The following is a 19569-nucleotide window of genomic DNA, read 5'->3' on the forward strand; positions in this document are numbered from 1 at the left end:
TCAAAATATTTTCTTTCCTCAGCATCTTTAGTACATAAAAAAATTATATCAAAATAATTTATTTTTCCCCGTATTACAGGGCAAGCTACTTCTAACGTCACATACCACAGTTTATTGTGTCTAAAATTGCATACACTTTTACGACCTTTATCTAATCTCAAAATTGCATCTTCTTTTACTTTGCCAAATCAATTTCAGAGATACAACATATTGAATTTTTGTAATAGAGCTGATATCATTGATATATCAAGCTGCAAAAATGAGCACAAATGTGGCCACGGAGGTCATGAGTACTACTAAATACATAGGGCGAAGGGCATATAAATCTGAGAGTAGCAAGTGGTGAAGCTTTCCTCCTTATTGGCCGTAACACTTCACGGCCAATAAGATAAGGTTTTAAACAAATCACTATTTGTTAAAGAGAAAGTCCTAACTTTCACCAATTTCGATGCAGGGGCGTTTTGGGAATGTGAGACGGAGCGGTGGTCGTGGTAGTTGCTCAACTTTTCACAATTCTCTTGTTTTGGCTCAACTCGCTCAAATTTTAGAAAGATATCTTCTTATCTTACTTTACTAATTTAATTAATTCCCACCTGATTAATCAGGATGAACGCGCTTATTGCTGTTAGGACTTTGGTGAGTATAACTAATTTTTTTGTGTTCTAGAATAAAAGTCAATGTTGAATTAGAAAAAGTATTTCAATCTGAATTTCAGATTCTGAAATTATTGTTCAGTAATTTACTGTTTTCATTTATAATCTAATTAAATGGGTAATATTGTCATATGTCAATTAATGTTCATCGTATACTATGAATTTGCTTAATCGATAAAAAGGAATTATTTTTAATAAATAATGTCAAAATTTTCCAAAATTTAATTTGGAATAATTGCGTTGTTTTTGTTAACAGAGAACGGCCATTAATAGTGGATCAGTGCCTTGGAGTAGGTCGTACGCCTCATCGTCCAAGGTGACACAGTCAAAGGGAACGGGAAGTGGGAGTGGTGGTGGAAGTGTTCCCAGTGTTCCCAGTGTTCCTGAACCACCCAGTAACGTCTTCAAGCAAACCAGTGCCAAAGGTGATTACAAAATATACAGTAATATTTTGTAATCAAATTTTATGAATACAAAATGATTAGCTAACTCAAGTAAAATACTTATTAAATTATCATATGCAGATCTTGGACCGGGTGCATCAAAAGAGGGCCAGTATAAAAATCCCGAATATTTTCAATACCACAAAATGTCGTTTGCCGAAATGGAGGTGAGAATAAGATTTTTCTGTTGTGGTTTTAAATAAATTAAATAATATATCACTTAATTTTCAAATCTATTTAGATTGTGATGGCGAAAATGCGTGTTCCTCAACCTTCTGCAAAGAAAACTGGGCAGTAGTAGTGAAAGTATCTGCACGAATCAAATTAAGCTATCCACGTCGAAGAATGGAAGCAATATTATAATTAAATTTTAGTTGAAAATGTTACACGGATTGTACATAGTGAAAGAAACTAGTCTATAAAGAATCGATCGTCCATGATCGCTATCAACTAAAATTATTATTCTTCATGTTAAAATGTATTGGCATATTTGATCGATTATCGAACAAACGGAACGCACATGACATACCCAACTGTGGTACCATCGCTCATCTCATAATTATTGGCTCGCCACAATGGCTTGACAACAAAATTATGCCAAAACTATTCATATTCTCGTTGCAAATTCTAAGTTAAATGAATGCATTGACCACCCACCAAAGTCACTCGTAACATTACTAGAAAGTGGCCCTATATTTGTGCAACTATTTTGCAAAATGTTTGCCCACCTACACCCAAAGTATGTCTTTGGTCTGTCTGCCACGTGCAAATCCAACAATGTCTGGTTCACTGACAACAATACAATCATGTACCCTGCTGGAAACGCTGTCGTGATGCTCAACCTGGACCAGAAGTCTCAAACCTTCCTTCATGGCGTAGAGAAACAAAAGAGCACAACATGTCTTGCAGTCTCGCACAATCGGTACAATCTCAACTTTCTTGGTAACTTATCCATAATCTATATTACCATTTTTAGCATGTACGCTGCACTTGGTCATACCGGGGATGGCGAAGGATCTATCGCCGTTTTCGACCTAAAGTCCAACAAACGAGCCAAAACGTTAGTCTCGACCGACTACAAAGTCACCGAGTACGTGTCCCTCTGCTTCACAGCGGACAACCTTCACGTTATCGGCCTCACCGCGGCGCCCGACTTTACATGCGTGTTATGGAAATGGGACAGATCCCGGGTTGTCGCAATGGTAAAAGCGACCGGAGGACTAGGACCGGTGTATGAGGTGAGTAGTGAAAGACTTTCACTGAAAGTCAGAGAGAGAGATCAGAGGAAGTCCGACTTACAAATAAAGGGTGGCATTGAACTACTATCGTGTGAAAGTGGAGGTTGAGATGAAAGAGAAGAAGAACACTTTCCCAATTTTAATTATTCAATGAGACTGAGACTCGTTAAATTTTAATCACTTTCATCTCTGACGCAAAATGTATTATTCATTCTCCTTCTGGAAACACAAAGTTGTCAAATGTTTGTCAAAGTCGGTCGCCTATAAATAAACGGGGGCAGAAATCATAGCCAAAATTAATCTCTTTATTTATTTTCCCTGCCTTTTTCAGGTCTCCACATCTCCAATGGACTCCAACCTGATCTGTACCGCTGGGAAGGACTGCTTTAAATTTTACCGTTTTAATGAAAACCATCTCAAACAATTTGGTTTCCAACGGGCCGACGAGATTCACTTTCTCTCCTGCGCGTGGTACAAGTCAGACAAAATGATTGCCGGGACAGCCGATGGGAAGTTGATGCTCTTTGAACGGGGCGAGTATCGACATGACATTGCCATAAAAAATGTCAAGAATGAAATCACCGGAGCTTTGGCGGAGAAGGCGAGACTCCGTCAGAAGGATGAAACCATGAGAAAGTCGAATGCAGCGATTGAAACGTTAGGAGGAGGGCCACCCCCACCGGCGAGTCAAACTGACGTCACAATGATCCATGTTGCCTCATCTGTTCAGCAATTGCAGGTCGATCAGGATGTGGACCGACCCACGTCAAAATTTATGGGAGATGAGATCACCTCCATTGCAACATATTCGAAAGGGTTCGCAGCCGCGTATGGGGTCGGGAATGTGGTAATTTTCGAGGAGCAATTGGTTTACACTGGACCGGACGATCATTACAAGCAAATGTATCTCATCCGGATTCCACATTCCACTTCGGAGAGTGAAGATCGCATCATTAAGACGCTTGCGATAAGTCCGAATGAAGAACTACTGCTAGCTTCGACTTACAATTGTAACATTTACAGCTTTCAGTTAAGCAGTGTGGAGATTAAGGTGGGCAGATGGTTAAAGCCGTTAGCACTTTCATACTATGCATAAGTATTTTCCTGATTGACTTTTACACAGGAACCAGATGAAATGGTGTTTGAATTTGCAAATTGTTCTTACCACTTCGGTCCCATCCTTTCACTCGATGTCGCCATCAGAAAATCCCTCCTCGTGACTTGTGGTGCGGATAAGTTTATTCGTGTATGGAATTTTCTTGCCATGACGCAAGAAGCCCAAGCCGAGTTTGCCGAGGAGATTTATTGCGTCACTATCCATCCTATGGGTATAAATGCATGGGCCGATTTTTAATGACAATTTTAAACAATGGCCCACTCATTAATTATAGCATTACGTATAATTAATATGTATTTAGGCCTTTTCGTACTGGCCGGGATGGTGGACAAGATTCGAATGTACACAATTTTGATGAACGATATCCGCGAGTTGAGAGAGTGGCCGGTGAGGTCATGTCGGGAGCTCAAGTTCAGTAATGGAGGTCACTACTTTGCTGCGGCGAATGGCAACATTTTACAATTATATTCTACAACCACGCTGGAGAATGTCGCAAATATGAAAGGGCACAGTAACAAGGTTGGGAAATTGTAGACTTTGTTTAACTATTGATGATTTAAAATACTAATTATACTAAATATTCAGATCCGAAAAATTTACTGGACCTTGGACGACAATAAAGTCATAACTGCTGGGGGTGATGGTGCCATTTACGAGTGGGATGTGCAGACGGGAAAGAGAACGGCAGATCTTGTAAAGCGAGAATCAAAGCTGGCGTCTGTCGTGGCGACGCCAGATGCGAAAATTTATTTTGCAATTAATTCAACGCACATTAAAGAGATTCAGATTCAGGAGGGAACGGTATGTACATTCTGTCAATATACAAAGCTGTTTGTTTGACTGACATAATTTTGTGTCTAGATTTTACAAGAAATCGAGCTCGGCTTGACCCCGACCTGTTTGGCGTTGAGTAGATCTGGAAAAATTTTGCTTGCCGCATTTGACAATGGAACAATTCGAGCATTTAAGCAACCTCTGACCTACTCCAATGAGTGGACTGACTATCATTTACACAGTGCTTCAGTCAACGGCGTAATGATACTGCTACTCAAATCAACTTTTATCATAGATTGTAATGTCATATTTAATCGCAGTTATTGTGCACATATGACGAAATATACTGCATCAGCGTCTCCTCCGATAATACAATCATCTTTTGGAAAATGACCGATGCCGATGGACGGGTTGCCAAATTGGAAAAAGATTTGTGTTATGCAACAGAAGTTTTGGTCACAAAGTAAAACTTTTCGATACACTATTACATAATTCTTGATGCAGTCCGTCATGTTAATCTATCTTAATTAGAAATGACCTCGAAGAGCGACAAGTCGCCATCAACGAATTAAAGCAGAAATACGCCGAACTCAAGATTGAAATGGATTACGCCCTCAAACGAAAAGACATCACTTATCAGGAAGAGATTCGCGACGTGAATAATAAATTTGTTGCCGACATTGACCAACTTAAGACACGGATTGAAGAATTGGAAAAACTCAAGGACAAAAATGCCGACGAGTACAACGCATACTTGCTCGAAGTCAAAAAACACCATCAGTCGTCCCTCAGCAATATGGAAGCCCACTTCAATACAAAACTCATCTCGGAGTTTGAAAAGTACAATGCGTTGCAAAACCTTCTAGAGGAAACTATCAAAGAATATGAAGGGTAAACAAACTTGTAAAAGTTGGCTGCCTTTTTGTGGTTCATAAATCATGACAACGTTTATACTTGTTTAGTCGACTAGTTACACTGGAGGAAGACAAAGGAAAAGCGATTGAGGAACTGGTCGACTATTTTGATTCGAAGATTAAAGATAAGAATGGTGCTTTGGAGCAGGTAAAAATGACTACAATATGATTCGATATCCATATGAATGAATCTAAACGCCGAATCTTGTAATTAGGCATTCAATGAGGCCCGAGTCCAAATGAGTGAAAGTGAAGAAATGAAGCGACAAATTGAGGAGGACGCGGATCAAGAGATTTTGGAAATGACGACGTCCTATGAGAGAAAGCTGGGTCATGAGAGAGAAATGAACGCCAAACTGAAGGAGAAGGCGGGCATGATGACAAATAAGTTTCAAACTATGCAGAAGGAGATTGAAGAGAGGATGAATGAGGTGATTGGGATACAAGATTTTGTAATTATAAATTTGAAACAAAATTAAAATTTCTTGACTTGACAGGTCCAACGCCTCCACTCAGAGTGCTCCAAACTGGTAAATACAATCAAGAGTACGGAACGAGAAGTCGTCCAGTTACAGAAGCAATTAGTGGATAGCGGTGTGTCGAATGTTCAAAAGGTGTGAATATCCATTTAATATAAATATCTGGTATCTCATTTTTGTAAAAAGTATGTATTATTGCTTCGATTTATTTAGGAGAAAACTATCGCCGAACTGCAAAAGAGTAATAGTGACCTTGACAAATTCAAGTTCGTTTTGGAACACAAGATTAAAGAGTTAAAGAAAAATATTGAGCCCAAAGAGAGAGAAATTGTGTACTTGAAGCAGCAAAATACCGATGTGAGTCCGATTTAACATTAGGAAATATTGAGTGAGACGATAATTGCGTAATTATATTCAGATGGAGAACGAACTCGACGCCACAATCGCGGTCCGCTCCGGACTTCAACTTCAAGTCAGTGAATTGCAAAACAAGCTCAAAATGACGGACCACGAGTACAATACGGAGAAAAGGATGCGAGTTCGACTGCAAGTTTTGCTCGAAAGGATTCGTGGTCATATGACGCGATGCATGAGCGTCCTTCAGGATCACAAACATCTCAAGTATACGGTCAAGGTCGGTGGCTAACTAATTACTCAATTTACTGAACATGACCAAATTTATCTGCACAATTAAGTTACATGCGCCCATAAATTATCCTAGGCTATGTATCAAAAGTATGGGGAAGGAATCCAAGCCGGAAAAGCTACGTCGGCAGAACAGGAAGCAATTTGTGAATTAGTCCGACAGAAACATCACTTGGAAATCTCACTGACTTCTATTAAGCGAAAGTTGTCGAAGGATGCCCAATTTACGAGGACTGAGCAGCTGAAAATTATGCATGCAAGTTATTCATAAATTTTATACAAGTAAATTAAAAAGTTACGAAGCTTTGTTCTGCAGGAGAATATGATGCTCGTCTACGAAATCAACAATCTTAGAGCTGAACTGAAAAGGACTCGGGACAAAGTGGCGTCATACGAGACCGCTCTTGGATTTAATGCTTCACATGCCACAGAAGCGGCTGAAATGCGCCTTGTGAGTGGATATAATCTAATGACAGCAAAACTGTTTAATTTGATAATTTTATCACATATGAATGAATACAAGGTTTTCGTACTTGGGGTGCGGGGATTAATTAGATGATAATATCTGTATTAAGATTAATCCCCGAGCAACCCCCCAAATCTAAAAACCTTGGAATGAATATGATACTCCTTCTAATATATGTACATATACATCCTCATAATTATTAACCCACAGAAACTTCAGCACGCTATTGAGGATCGAGACGAGATTGATATTCAACATGACAATGTTGTGGAGGTGAGATAAATACAAAGAAAATATTGATCTGTCACCAGATGCTAATCACTCAACAATTATTTGCTAAAAATTAGATTAAAAACGCTTTGATTGAATCTCAACAAGAAGAAATAGACACACTGTCTACCAAAATTCTCAAAGTTCATGAATTCGTCCACGACACAGCTCGACCCGAGGGGGCCATGGGGAATGCAGCAATAGAGCACATCCGATCGGTTTTGAGCACTGGCAACAACACCAATTTACAGAGTTGAGCTCGCTATCTTACAATGCGATGGTGTGAAGTGTAACCCTCCGATTTGGCTGAAATTTTGAAATTAGGTGGTCTAAGTCAGTACAACTAACGTTTCTTCAGCCAGTTTGTGCGATGGTTGGAGTTACTCAAAATATTTGAGGTCAAAGTTGAAAAAACGGCTGACTTTTTTCAGGTGGAGTGAGAAAACTCCACTTCCATTCTCTCCTCCTCGCATTGATTCTCACTCCGAAAAATAATTCATTTCATCAATTTTAAATTTAATTTATTATAGAAAAACATTAATTATTCATTGCACATGGGTCTTGGTCTTTGTTTTCAAATGATTTGAAAAACAAAATAACCAACGGTTTCGAAATGGAAAGTAAGTTAGGTTTTTCCATGTTTATTTGCCGTTAATGAATTTATATTTAAATTAATGTTTGTATGAATGTTTAATGCAAAGAAGTAAAAATCTCACTTATTCAATTATGAATTAAATTAAGCGAGCATGAGGCGTGTTAATTCCTATTTAAGTAATGTTTTATTTTGGTTATTTTGCATCACTGCTTATGCTTGTTTATGAAGGCGTATGTGTGAGAAACTGAATAAAATCAATGCGAGGGGAAGAGAATGGAAGTGGAGTTTTCTCACTCCGCCTGAAAAAAGTCGGCCGTTTTTTCAACTTTGACCTCAAATATTTTGAGTAACTCCAACCATAGCACAAACTGGCTGAAGAAACGTTGGTTGTATTGACTTGGACCACCTAATTTCAAAATTTCAGCCAAATCGGAGGGTTACACTTCACACCATCGCATTGTTAGTAAATTACGCAATGATTCGAATTAAGAACTAAAAATAAAGTGAATTCCATCTTTTGTCATGTATATTTTTTTATAATCCTTCCTTGTATGGGTTTACATCGGATTTTTAATGAGCAAATTTATGTGAAACTATGGCATGTGTACTATCTAACTTTAATAGTAGATGTTAAGTAACAGTAGATGACATAATTTTGTGATAATTTTTTGCAATCAATATTTCGCCTACATATATAATATCGTAAAAGAATAGAAACAGTTTGTGAACTAAATGGTGTTTTTTGAACGTATTAACTACGTGTGTAGACAAATAAAATATATAATTGAGTCTCTGAATTTGTAATTTGCAGTAATTAAGTAGACTGGTATGGAAAATTTCATAGAATAAGAGTTTAATCTAAATGACGAATGGAATGATTGACTTGCGACCACGAGGATACTTTGCAAATTCCTTCTTGTAGTTGCGATGTTTCCCGAGAGCCCATACAGTCATCTGATACATTCCGGCAATGGTGAAGAGTCCGGCTGTAATTTAATTACAATTAGTTTGCATATCTTAATTGGCAAAAATAGTATATATGTTAATCATCTTCTTACCTGGAAGGCATTGCGTCATAACTATAAGAGAAACATGGGTTAATGAACTCATTTTGTTCGTTATTATATATTTCCAAATATTAAAAACATTCACTAACCTGTGAAACTGAGCCAAGCATAAAATTCGTACGTGTAGTTGGGACATGACACATATTTGAACAAAGCCGTGAAGGGATTTGAAGTCGGATATGGGATCCGTCTCTCGGTTGTTCCAGGAGGTCGCAGATTTCGGAGAGCAACGTGAATGCTCAGATTTCCAAGTTCCGATAACTATTTAAACGAAATTAATTAACAACTATATTCAATTTTAGAGAATAAATGGTAAACTTTGCAGGAATAAATCTTACCACGAATAAAGCTGCACCTACGTAGACTTGAATATCATAGCTGGGTGCGGTGTACAAGGGGTGATTGACGTGATAAGCCACATAGGCAGCAAATCCCCAGTAGTATCCACAATTTTTGAACAAGTTCATGATAGGCATGGTTGCGTGCGAGAATCGATGCACAAAAATGGTTTCCAACAGCCTTTTTGCATAATGAAATCCCCAACATGCAGCAGCAATACTGAAATACAACGACAATAGTTTTTAACTATGTTAACTTAAAACATTTCAATTTGAAGTAGAAAAACATACTGAACAACTTGAGCGTATGGCTTTGATGCGGCCTTGTCGCCATAAAAGATCCAAGGTCGGGTGTAAATCCACATGTAGATTGCAAGTGGGCCTGCGTATTCTGACAGAAAAACGGTTATCCAGCCAATTTGAGGTCCCAGGTCCTATTTTGAATTAAAGCACATCATATATAAATCCATATAGGTAATTAACTATTCATGAACTGCAATATGTTTAATGAAAATTCACCTTCAAGAAGAGCTTTCCTCCGCTCTTGATACCCAGGTCGGCCAGGGTAGATTTGTCGTCCAATGCCTTCCCTTTGGCTTCAAGTCGAAGCCTAAAAAAAGTAAAGTTTGTTTGTTAGATTGTTTCTTAAAAATTGTTATTGTTCTTAAAATTGTTAAAATATAAATTTACATTTGTCGACCAGGATAAGGTCCTTTTTTCGCCTGATGAATCTTTCCCTTAACATCGCCGACAGTAGATGACGCATAAACCTGAATACATTCATAGTTAAGTAATTATCCAATAGTCATGAACTCATAAAATAAAATTCACTTACCGGCAATTTGGTTATTACCCTTCCACTTGCGCTGCAAATTTCAATCTGCAATGCATGAAAGTATTACATAAATTTTTAATGCTTTATTATTTCACACAGGAATACTCCAAACATTTATCGTCAGACATGCATACATCAGCCAAATCTACCCATCTCACTTAGGGCACAAGGTCAAGGTTAAATCCTGCAAACTATTTAACTAACTGCCGGTATAAAAGTTAAACATAGAACAAGGTATTTACAGCTCACATCTAGGGAACATATCGAATGTATATATTTTTATAAGTTTTCGAAGAATTTGGAATTACAATTTAACCAACAATTAACCTTTTCCCCCATTTATACAAAAATTTGAAAGAAAACTAACAAAAAATGTAGAAAAATTTAAATCAAATGAACCAAATTTGCTTACTTCCATCGTACCACCTTCTTCCAAAATTTTTCTCAATTAAGTACAATTAACTCTTTTTGGGAAAATCCACACTACTATTTAATTTGTGGAAATTTTGCAAAAATCGGACCACGTCGGCAGCTGATGAGAGTCAAGTGAAGTGCAGATGAAAAGTAGGCTGGCTTTTTAGCATTTGCCCTCTCGGACTCTCCTGAGGAGAGTCTCCTCACTCCACCAAAACCATTACTCGAACACCACAACACAATAATTTTAGAACCTGTTTTATTTCTTGGCATTTAATGTCTTCTCTCATCACATCTATTTATTTGCATCTACTGAATATGTGAACATATATACCAGGAGAAGGCTGATGTATGATATTCATATTGCAATATATATTATTGTGCGTGCAAAGTTAGAAATTCTCACGCAAAACCAAATCCAGCGTAAAATTTCGTTGAAATGAGTGAAATTTCGTTTTGCATAGCACAATTATAATTGGTTTGCATTAAACATTTGAAAATGGAACACAATTTAGTACATGCATTGCATGTGAACGCACTTTATTATGGAAACTGCAATACATATAAATGAAGATGATTAATTGTGGATTGAAGGTCCTTCCGCTTCGCCCCTCGTCGAATTTTCGGTCGAATTTTTTCAGCACCTCATAGAGTTTTAAATGGCTATCCTTTCCTTTACAGTTGATAAAGTTCTATTTGGATCTTAGACTTAACGAATTAAATATCTACTAGAACTTTATTCAACGCGAATATGCTGCAATTTTGCATGCGAATGAATAAAGTCGTCCAAAATGATTTCCTCCTGCATTTTATCTGAATAAAAAATAAATTAATGTATACAGTGACACGTAATATGTAATATTGAGGAATTACATATCATTCTTTTTCAATCAAGATTCTTTTTCATCGATTCAATCAAGATGGCTTGATAATTTGTTTTATTTTGGTTTTCATATCACTATATAAAGTTCACTAAAAATCCTTTTGATTTACTTATAAAGTCAAAATATAAATACACCATGAATAATAATTCCTCCGCCTTATGAAATGATTTCCCTTGAATTAGGTTATTGACCCATTCCGCATCGTCCCCAGAAACAATACCTGAATCTGCATCATTCTGTATAAAAACTGAATGACTACTCACCGCAGATAGATAATAGATTGAAAACGTTCATTAATTGCAATATTATTCAAATTTGTCACGCGTTTTATACAACAGCAGCTTGAATTATTAAGCGGATTCATAATATAATAATGGCAATAACATATTTATTTAGATCGGAACAATCGACAATCTCCAGTAATGAGATACGTTCTCTGACCCCGATGACACATTGTTCCAGGCCGATTGCTAATTAAATTCCCAATATATAAACGATTTCATCACCTACTCCGGCCTCCATTGACACCGCAAAGAGCTACCAGACTTCAGCATCTAAAATCGCCAACAACAATGAACTCGAAACAAATTGTCATCCTGACATTGGCCATTGGCTGTGTCGCCGTTGTAAGTGCATATCTAGATTTACTAACCGAGGTCACAATTACCCCCAAGTATTATCTTTCCTGTTTAGGTCAATGCAGGCTACCGTCAAACGTATGGCCGTGCCGTCGACGCTAGACAACTAAACCCGGAAGCCCCAGTGACTGAAGGGGTGCGTAATAACTTCATCTCTATTCTTACCCGGGTAGCCAATGCTTCCGAAATTGCGGGGACCAACGTCTCTCGAGCTGCCGCTCTTCTTGTTCGTGGCGTCGTAAGGGAAGGATTCAATCTGGGATCTGTCGGTGAGTTATCTTTCTCTGCTGCCGGCTAAGTTTCATCTGAAAATTTACTAATTTCTTTATAATATTGCTCTTGTTCTTTGTCGCAGCCACTTATCTGCCTCGTCTCCTCTTCTTGGACGGACCCAACCAGTTCATCGAAACCCTCCGTCTCATCCGATCCAACCAACTTCGTCTTCCAAACGACATGGATTCTGCCATTGACACCCTGATCACTTTCACCGGGTCAGTCCGTGATTCTGGAATTACTGGAAATTTCTCCCCCGTTGTGGAATTTTTCCCCAATATATTTACTGGAGTAGAGAAATTCGTCCAGGACTTGTTATACAACGTTTTCTCTTGGTTGGCCCCCATCCCCCCAGGTGCTGATTATTTTAAGTCATCTAAGATTTTTGAGATTTTGGTAGTAAATTAATTTTTAATTTTTCATATTTTCAGCTGCTTCACTGGATCAAGCCATCAAAGGTCAAGCAGTCCGAATCGTACCAACCACATTTGCACCAGTTTAAGAAATCAATTTGAGAGGAGGAATAATTTGTGTGCTAAATTATTATGATGAGTTAAATTATTTTTATGGGCTTGAGTGAGGAATAAATTCAAAATTCTAAATCTAGTGGTACTTGGATAGTCATTAATTTCAGAGACTATTTCGAATACAAAACAATTGGAAAATGGATTTTTCATATCGCTTTGAGCAGATCTTGAATCGTAATAGAAGTTTTTATCTTCATATGTCATACAAGTTTACAATCTCGAATCATGTAACCTTTTTTAAACAAATTCTCAAATTAAGCGAAGCTTTTTTCTGAGTTTCTAATATTTTTACTAAAAATATAATTTTATTTTGCTGCAAGTTAAATCAGATTTTACCAGCTATTTTTCATATTGCATGTTCTTTCCATGATTCATGGAACATGAACTTTGCATGCAACGCAATATAATAGATTGAATTGCATGCATTTTGCCCAAGCTAATTTTCGCAATAGTTCTAGAGGGGGCATTCCAGATATATTCCTTCCCTCTTGGGAACTCGATACTCAATATTCCATACACCACTACACCAAATGACATAATGCAAATGCAATGAAACAAAGTTCGGGAAAGATCTAGAAATGCGTTTTCAGAGCTCTTGCTAACAAGGGGCAGAACAAGGGGCAGAACAATTGCGATTTTTTTAGAAGATTCTCCACCACCTCAAATTGCGTCAATCACGTCCCAGCTACGCCACCAAACTCTTCTTTGGTGTGGTGACATTCATCAACTTTGTGGGTTGATAAGCACTTATCAAAATGATAAGACATAAGGTTTGACTTGATTTATTAAAGTAGACATACTTTGACGTCAATCATGAACTTTCCAGAAAATCGAGTTTTGTAAAATGTCCAAAGCGAAACATGAGACGTGAGGAAAGGAGCGAATCGAGTTCAGTAATAGAACTGACGTTACACATGATGGTCTGGTTTTGAGAAATAATCAAAATACATATAAAGTTAATAATCATTAATCATAATACATCAGGAAGGTGAGAATAATAAAGATTGATTAGCAAAATTTTATTAAAACTGGGCGCACGGAGGATATAGCTGACCAGTTGCAAATTTGTGGTTAAGCCGTTCACAACACAGAGAATCCAATTTTGAGTGTTAGAAATTCTTCATTTTTTGCAAAAGAAGAGTAAACATTTTAGTTTGGTTTGTTTACTAAATTTTGGATTTAAAAATTTACTACGGTTCACGAGTTAAACACTTTCGTAGTGTCACTGACTATATAACGACAGAGATATATATCTGTGATTTAATAAGATATTTTTCCTTCGTTCAGCTGTTTTGCTGAGTAATTATTATTCAAAATTGGGAAAATGGGGAAAGATTATTATAAAATTTTAGGGATTAATAAATCCGCGACGGACGATGAGATTAAGAAAGCATATAGAAAATTGGCTCTCAAGTACCACCCAGATAAGAACAAGGCTCCCTCGGCTGAAGAACAGTTCAAATTGGTTGCAGAGGCATACGAAGTTTTAAGTGATAAGAAGAAACGTGAAATTTATGACCAGTATGGCGAAGAGGGGTTGAAAGGATCATCGGGTGGGGGTGGTGGGGGCAACCATCAGAATCACGGTGGTCATCAAAACTTTACGTATTCGTATCATGGAGATCCGAGAGCTACGTTTGCTCAATTTTTCGGGTAAATATTTGACATTTTTCCAGTTCTACGATTTATGATAATTACAAATTAGTTAATATTGATGACTTTTCTTGTCCCTCTTCCAGAACGTCGGACCCTTTCGCCAGCTTTTTCCAAATGGGAGGTCTTGGTGGTGGTATTTTCGACGATGATGGTCACGAAGATAATTCTTTCATCAATTTCGGAATGCCTGGGGGACGAAGAACTCAAAGCTTTAACATTCATGGGACACCGAGCAAGAGTAGGGAATTTCAGCAGCAAGACTCCGCCGTGGAACATGACCTTTACGTCTCTCTTGAAGACATTGACAAGGGATGTACAAAAAAGATGAAGATCTCTCGAAATGTGATCGTCTCTGATGGCACGAGAAAGAAGGAGGATAAGGTGTTAACCATTGTTGTAAAAGCGGGGTGGAAGGCGGGGACGAAGATTACCTTTCCACGCGAGGGGGATCAAACCACGGGGAAAATCCCTGCCGACATCGTCTTCATCATCAGAGATAAGCCACATCCTACGTTCAAGAGGGAGAATTGCGATATTAGATATACGGCTAAAGTTGCGCTGCGTGATGTAAGTTTGATTTCTTCATTTTTTATATTCATATGTACATACATACAAAAATTTCCAAGTTGCATAAGCGAAGGTCATCTAGTTTAAAGATTTGTGATGGTGGTGTGGTCATATTCATTAGAATTCGCTAAATTTAGGCAGAGATTAGGATTAAACTTGGTTATCAATTTGATCTCCATTATTTTCGAGAAGTTTGTCCAATCACGCGACCAATTACGATATTACATATCACCATTTCTTAGTGACATCTGTCCCGAGATAACAATAGTTTTTACGACGAATAAGCAATTTTTTATGTCTTCATCTTCATCATCACGAGCATCTTTTGTTTTCTGAGAGTCTGAAATTTTCACCAAGAAGATTGAATCAACAGCAGAGGAGTCAGAATCAGAAAGAATCTCTTGGTCATCTTCTCACTTGTTCACTATTCACTTTGCCAAGTGCAGTAAGCAAAGTAATGGAAATGTTGTGTAGGTTTTAAGTGTGGGTGGCATAACTGTCAGTGACTAATTATGGCAGTGTATTTTATATTGTGCAAAATATTTTCCATTCCCTGCATACATACGTCCTGATCCTGATTCATTTTAAGTAGTAGCATGGCACGAAAATGCATGATCAGATTTTTGAACCTTTGCTGACCGTAATGAGGAAAAAGGTGTGTGATCATGATTCTGATTGTTGGGACATTGACTTTTTCCTCGTTCGTCGTAGTTCAGCGTCTTAAAATGTTGCGAAATACGATTCTTATTGCTCATCACAAAAAATAACATCAGGATCGTCGATTTCTTAACGTACTTGCACACATGCATTGTCATAAACCGGGTACTACATATAATGGCATAAACAGATCTTTGTTATTTAGGGAGTAGTGGTCAAAACAAGGTCTTTGTATTTTGTTATTCTTTTTTTTATTTTGTCCATATGTATCATTTATCTGTATTTCAAGGTTATATTATACATACATATTTCGATTCCGTTTTATATTCCATGTCCTCGTAAAATAATACCAATTGCGTGCGTGCTCAATCGATATCAACATAATCGATCACAAGTTCCAGTTCCAACTCATCATCACAAGAAAGTGTTAAAGTTTTCCCATTTGTTTTGATTACGTGGCCAACGAAGAAATTGAACTTGGTTAAATAAGTGGTATCTGCGAAACTAAACTTTTTCCTCGAGTAGTCGATATGTCACGTCATGTAGCGAAATCCATGATTTGCATAAGAGAAGAAGAATATTGATGTTTTCCGTGGTGTCAAGTCAAGAAATGGACATGAGTCCAATACGGCCTTCACTTGCTATAATTGTGCATGAGCAAATATATGGCAATGTCTCCTTTCCTTAAATGAATATGATAGGGGTCAAGTGCTAACTTTAAAGAATATTGTTCTCGCATCAACGTCAACCAGCAATAATAATAATATTTTAGCATTATGCATTGTTTGTCTTTTGAGTCTGCCCTGCATTTCATGCTAATTTGGTTTCATAGTCTACAAGTTCATGTTGTCAGACATGTCTTCTTATTACAATTCAGCAAAAACTGATGGTGGAGGCCCTCCTATCATCTCTAATATTTTGATTTGAATGCACTTTCTTGATAATAATAACCTCGCTAATTTGCTCGTTTAGTCTTATCTCGTCCCTCCTGTCATATTTTGAGATGTCTTTGACAGCGATAGAAGATCTTGACGATAGATGATTTTGTTGACGAGTCTGATTAAAATAGAAAACGCGTTAGTTATACACATAAGCATAGCATGATTCACATATTGTGATGTCAAATGAATCAATTAATAATTCGCATTCTAAATATTATCATCATCGATACCGACGTGCTGGGTTTTATTGCAAGTATGACGATGATGCTCATTTCCGGGCATTGTGGATGACAAAGAAAATTGGCCTAAAAATTAACTCATGGTCTACGTACATATATTTGGAATTTAGTCCGTTCAATGGGAAACAAGACGTCAAGGAATTATTATCATGATTCATACGAGTAAAAGCTCATATTTTGCGAATAGTACAATCTTGCTGACTAAATACATTCGTACATTAGACATTGTTTTAGCATATTTCATACAATATATTCTACACATTTACCAATTTCGCTAATCGCTTGCTTTTGTTCTCCATAAACGTGTTGTCAATTTGGCTGCATGGTTGATATGTTGAGACACATTTGGGTTATCCTGATCTCCTTAACACCCCGTAATATATTCTTCTTCTATCGGGTTAGTTTTGTAGTTATGTAGCTTAAGCCGTGCATATTTTGAGCTTAAAAATGATGTCAGCGGAGGAGGATCCCAATACTTGTTTGAATAGTAGACGGATCTTTTTAGGAATTATAAATAACATGCGACACACATTCACAAACTGCTAGGATCGAGTAAAAGTGAGCAGTATAAGAAGACGTATGTAGGTATGTACGTAACTGGAAGCCAAGCCAAAATTTTTCCTACAAGCTGCATATTCATCTTGCATTAGTAGTTCTAGTTTATAAACTTTTTCCGCAAATGATGAGAGCGTATCGAGTTCAAACATGGTTTCAAAGTCGTTGATAAATGGTTGGGTTAAAAAATGCAGCATGATATCTGTGATGGTAGACTTGTTATGAGGTTGAGGTTATCTGTGTTAAATTTGCAGCAAAACCGATTTTTGATTTCGGTTTCAAATCCATTCAGATTGAGGTTGAATGGCTGGTTATTTGCTGTTATTATTATTATGTTGTCTTATTTGTTTTGTTTGATGCCTGCAACGTGCATACATAATAGCATGAAACGGCATAACCCACATTATAGGATTGATACGATGACAACAATATTGAAAGATGCACCACATCCCCGACCGAGTTACATGGTTTGGCGGACTGATAAATGAAACCCAACATGTCTAATTCAATGATATTGCAAAATTTTATATCCAGAATGTCATTTAGTGTTTATTCTTGAGCACTTTGCACCATATTTTTTTTACTACCCACCGACCGACCAAGAAGGGAGAGATCAGTCAGGCGAAGGAACAGTATGAATTTTCATGACCGTTAATCTGTCAAGTTGAACAATTTATCATCCCATTAAACTCGAAACCGAAATAGAGCTTCAAGATTTTTGGATCTGTTGTGGGCGTATTTCATTTCTAAGTGGTGCATAGAAGTAAGATGCACAAAATCATATCTACATGCATGCATGTATAGCAATAAAATTACCATACTTGTACTTCCTACTACTAGAAAAATTTAATTAAAATGATGATAAAATACTAAGATATCAAATTGATGAGTTTGCTTCTTACTTTCCGATTGAGTGACTACAACACCACCACAGGCATGATAAAAATTTTGGAAACCAAACCCTAATAAGACTTCCATCACATTAGTGGAAGCTGATAATTTTTATCAAGTTGACCTTTGATTTTGTCACCAGTAATATAAATGATACGGATGCAGTGTCAATTGTCACCAAATCGCACATCTCCTTATAAAGACGTAAAGTAATCAATCCTTCTGCTCCTTCTCGCTTGCAGGCTTTATGCGGAACAATCGTGGAAGTACCTACCTTGGGAGGCCAGCCCCTTCAGCTGAACATGCTAAGTCGCGTCATCAAGCCCTCGACCGTGGAGAAGATTCCAGGCAAGGGGGTAAGTTCAATCAATGAATATTAAAAGTAACGTTATCAATAAAGAATCATGCAAGAAAATCATGTTTATAATTATATTTCAGCTACCCTATCCCAAGGAACCTAGTCGCAAAGGTGACCTCCTCGTCTCCTTCGATATCATCTTCCCCGAGAAACTCCCCACCGAAACGAAGGATCTCTTACGGGATATTTTACCTGCCAAGTAATAATTATGCCGTAATTATTCTTTAAGGAGTTAGAAATAAATAAGTATGTACTTTAACTTTACTTAATAACACACTGAAATTCGTATTTCAACCACACAATCAATCAACATCAAAGATTATATTATTAATTTATATGATAATATCTGTTCTTTGAGTTTTCAACCTCGTGAGTGAAGTCGAGTCGAATACGAAGTTATGTCGGAATTATGATACTTGAAAATAAACAAGAGAAGATGTACGTGTAGTTGTCACCACTTATCTAATTAGGATATGGTACTAAAATATTTTAATTAACTATTATAATATTTATACTTTAAGGCCAAATTATTCCATGTAAGTAAGAATTTATTTTTTATTTCTGAACTGAACATTGTTGTACCACTATATACTGATCGTAAATCGTGCTACAGTGCGTGTATGAAATGAACAGGACATAATTATATCAGCATTTAATCATAAGATTAATTAAATACTTAATATTTCTAAATAACAACAGATTAATAAATAAAATTAAAAAATTACTATATTCAACTACATATTACTTACTTACTACCAAAAGTACCTAATTATTGTTGCTAAAATCTGCACCATGAATAACTTTTAATTCTTGTATAATAAAGAAATTGTGATGGATAATTGTCACTACTGTGTGTTGAATTTTATTCAAACCTTATTAAGCGACTAATTTCAGGAAATTACAAAATTTAAACAATGATTTAATACATATTTACGAAAATTTCGACTGACCTCCTATTCGTTTAAACACACCAGGTATACTTTTGTTAAGAAAACGTGTACAAGTAAATTGCATATAAGTTGCAAGAATTAAAAAAAATGCCAGTCAGCTTTATTGAATTATGCAAACTGTTCAAAATTATAGTTTAACCAATCACCTCACTAAAAGCAAAATTTAATAAAATTTATGTAACCGG

The 19569-nt window shown here is 36.9% G+C and overlaps 5 protein-coding genes across 5 annotated transcripts; 4 read left to right on the top strand and 1 right to left on the bottom strand.

The window, feature by feature from the left end:
• Positions 1-475: 475 nt before the first annotated feature.
• Positions 476-1552, top strand: LOC110859913. The gene is made up of 4 exons (XM_022108944.2): positions 476-636; positions 910-1078; positions 1178-1263; positions 1338-1552. Exons 1-4 carry the CDS (start codon positions 607-609, stop codon positions 1392-1394), a joined length of 342 nt encoding a protein of 113 aa, XP_021964636.1. The 5' UTR covers positions 476-606; the 3' UTR covers positions 1395-1552.
• Positions 1553-1672: 120 nt separating this feature from the next.
• Positions 1673-7330, top strand: LOC110860000 (cilia- and flagella-associated protein 57). Its single transcript, XM_035859887.1, has 17 exons — positions 1673-2018; positions 2073-2334; positions 2666-3385; positions 3458-3662; positions 3753-3970; positions 4037-4285; positions 4546-4688; positions 4757-5116; positions 5188-5287; positions 5355-5570; positions 5637-5753; positions 5832-5975; positions 6037-6252; positions 6340-6519; positions 6580-6714; positions 6940-7002; positions 7077-7330. Exons 1-17 carry the CDS (start codon positions 1813-1815, stop codon positions 7254-7256), a joined length of 3714 nt encoding a protein of 1237 aa, XP_035715780.1. The 5' UTR covers positions 1673-1812; the 3' UTR covers positions 7257-7330.
• Positions 7331-8098: 768 nt separating this feature from the next.
• On the bottom strand, positions 8099-10420 carry LOC110859769 (probable very-long-chain enoyl-CoA reductase art-1). Its single transcript, XM_022108755.2, has 9 exons — positions 10247-10420; positions 9835-9879; positions 9690-9769; positions 9519-9609; positions 9291-9433; positions 9000-9219; positions 8751-8922; positions 8653-8673; positions 8099-8580 (listed from the first exon to the last, which is right to left on the bottom strand). The coding sequence occupies exons 1-9, from the start codon at positions 10250-10252 to the stop codon at positions 8453-8455; spliced, it is 906 nt and encodes a 301-aa protein (XP_021964447.1). The 5' UTR covers positions 10253-10420; the 3' UTR covers positions 8099-8452.
• Positions 10421-11606: 1186 nt separating this feature from the next.
• On the top strand, positions 11607-12649 carry LOC110859873. Its single transcript, XM_022108891.2, has 4 exons — positions 11607-11758; positions 11826-12039; positions 12126-12398; positions 12475-12649. The coding sequence occupies exons 1-4, from the start codon at positions 11705-11707 to the stop codon at positions 12543-12545; spliced, it is 612 nt and encodes a 203-aa protein (XP_021964583.1). The 5' UTR covers positions 11607-11704; the 3' UTR covers positions 12546-12649.
• Positions 12650-13459: 810 nt separating this feature from the next.
• LOC110859800 (dnaJ protein homolog 1) lies at positions 13460-19273 on the top strand. The gene is made up of 4 exons (XM_022108794.2): positions 13460-14223; positions 14310-14793; positions 18319-18432; positions 18515-19273. Exons 1-4 carry the CDS (start codon positions 13895-13897, stop codon positions 18635-18637), a joined length of 1050 nt encoding a protein of 349 aa, XP_021964486.1. The 5' UTR covers positions 13460-13894; the 3' UTR covers positions 18638-19273.
• Positions 19274-19569: the final 296 nt, after the last annotated feature.

The sequence above is a fragment of the Folsomia candida genome, unplaced genomic scaffold (assembly GCF_002217175.1).
Source record: "Folsomia candida strain VU population unplaced genomic scaffold, ASM221717v1 Fcan01_Sc028, whole genome shotgun sequence".
NCBI lineage: Eukaryota > Metazoa > Arthropoda > Collembola > Entomobryomorpha > Isotomidae > Folsomia > Folsomia candida.

What these genes read in the sequence shown, in the direction of transcription:
- LOC110859913 (XM_022108944.2), top strand. Translation starts at nt 607, where the DNA reads ATGAACGCGCTTATTGCTGTTAGGACTTTG. An exon ending in CAAGCAAACCAGTGCCAAAG is followed by an intron (nt 1,079 to 1,177) that starts GTGATTACAAAA and finishes TATCATATGCAG; the next exon opens with ATCTTGGACCGGGTGCATCA. An exon ending in TGTCGTTTGCCGAAATGGAG is followed by an intron (nt 1,264 to 1,337) that starts GTGAGAATAAGA and finishes AAATCTATTTAG; the next exon opens with ATTGTGATGGCGAAAATGCG.
- LOC110859873 (XM_022108891.2), top strand. Translation starts at nt 11,705, where the DNA reads ATGAACTCGAAACAAATTGTCATCCTGACATTGGCCATTGGCTGTGTC. An exon ending in ATTCAATCTGGGATCTGTCG is followed by an intron (nt 12,040 to 12,125) that starts GTGAGTTATCTT and finishes TCTTTGTCGCAG; the next exon opens with CCACTTATCTGCCTCGTCTC. An exon ending in GTTGGCCCCCATCCCCCCAG is followed by an intron (nt 12,399 to 12,474) that starts GTGCTGATTATT and finishes TCATATTTTCAG; the next exon opens with CTGCTTCACTGGATCAAGCC.
- LOC110860000 (XM_035859887.1), top strand. Translation starts at nt 1,813, where the DNA reads ATGTTTGCCCACCTACACCCAAAGTATGTCTTTGGTCTGTCTGCCACG. An exon ending in ACTATCAAAGAATATGAAGG is followed by an intron (nt 5,117 to 5,187) that starts GTAAACAAACTT and finishes ATACTTGTTTAG; the next exon opens with TCGACTAGTTACACTGGAGG. An exon ending in AAGCGGCTGAAATGCGCCTT is followed by an intron (nt 6,715 to 6,939) that starts GTGAGTGGATAT and finishes ATTAACCCACAG; the next exon opens with AAACTTCAGCACGCTATTGA.
- LOC110859800 (XM_022108794.2), top strand. Translation starts at nt 13,895, where the DNA reads ATGGGGAAAGATTATTATAAAATTTTAGGGATTAATAAATCCGCGACG. An exon ending in CTAAAGTTGCGCTGCGTGAT is followed by an intron (nt 14,794 to 18,318) that starts GTAAGTTTGATT and finishes TCTCGCTTGCAG; the next exon opens with GCTTTATGCGGAACAATCGT. An exon ending in AGAAGATTCCAGGCAAGGGG is followed by an intron (nt 18,433 to 18,514) that starts GTAAGTTCAATC and finishes ATTATATTTCAG; the next exon opens with CTACCCTATCCCAAGGAACC.
- LOC110859769 (XM_022108755.2), bottom strand. An exon ending in GAGGAAAGCTCTTCTTGAAG is followed by an intron (nt 9,434 to 9,518) that starts GTGAATTTTCAT and finishes AATTCAAAATAG; the next exon opens with GACCTGGGACCTCAAATTGG. An exon ending in TAGGTGCAGCTTTATTCGTG is followed by an intron (nt 8,923 to 8,999) that starts GTAAGATTTATT and finishes TCGTTTAAATAG; the next exon opens with TTATCGGAACTTGGAAATCT.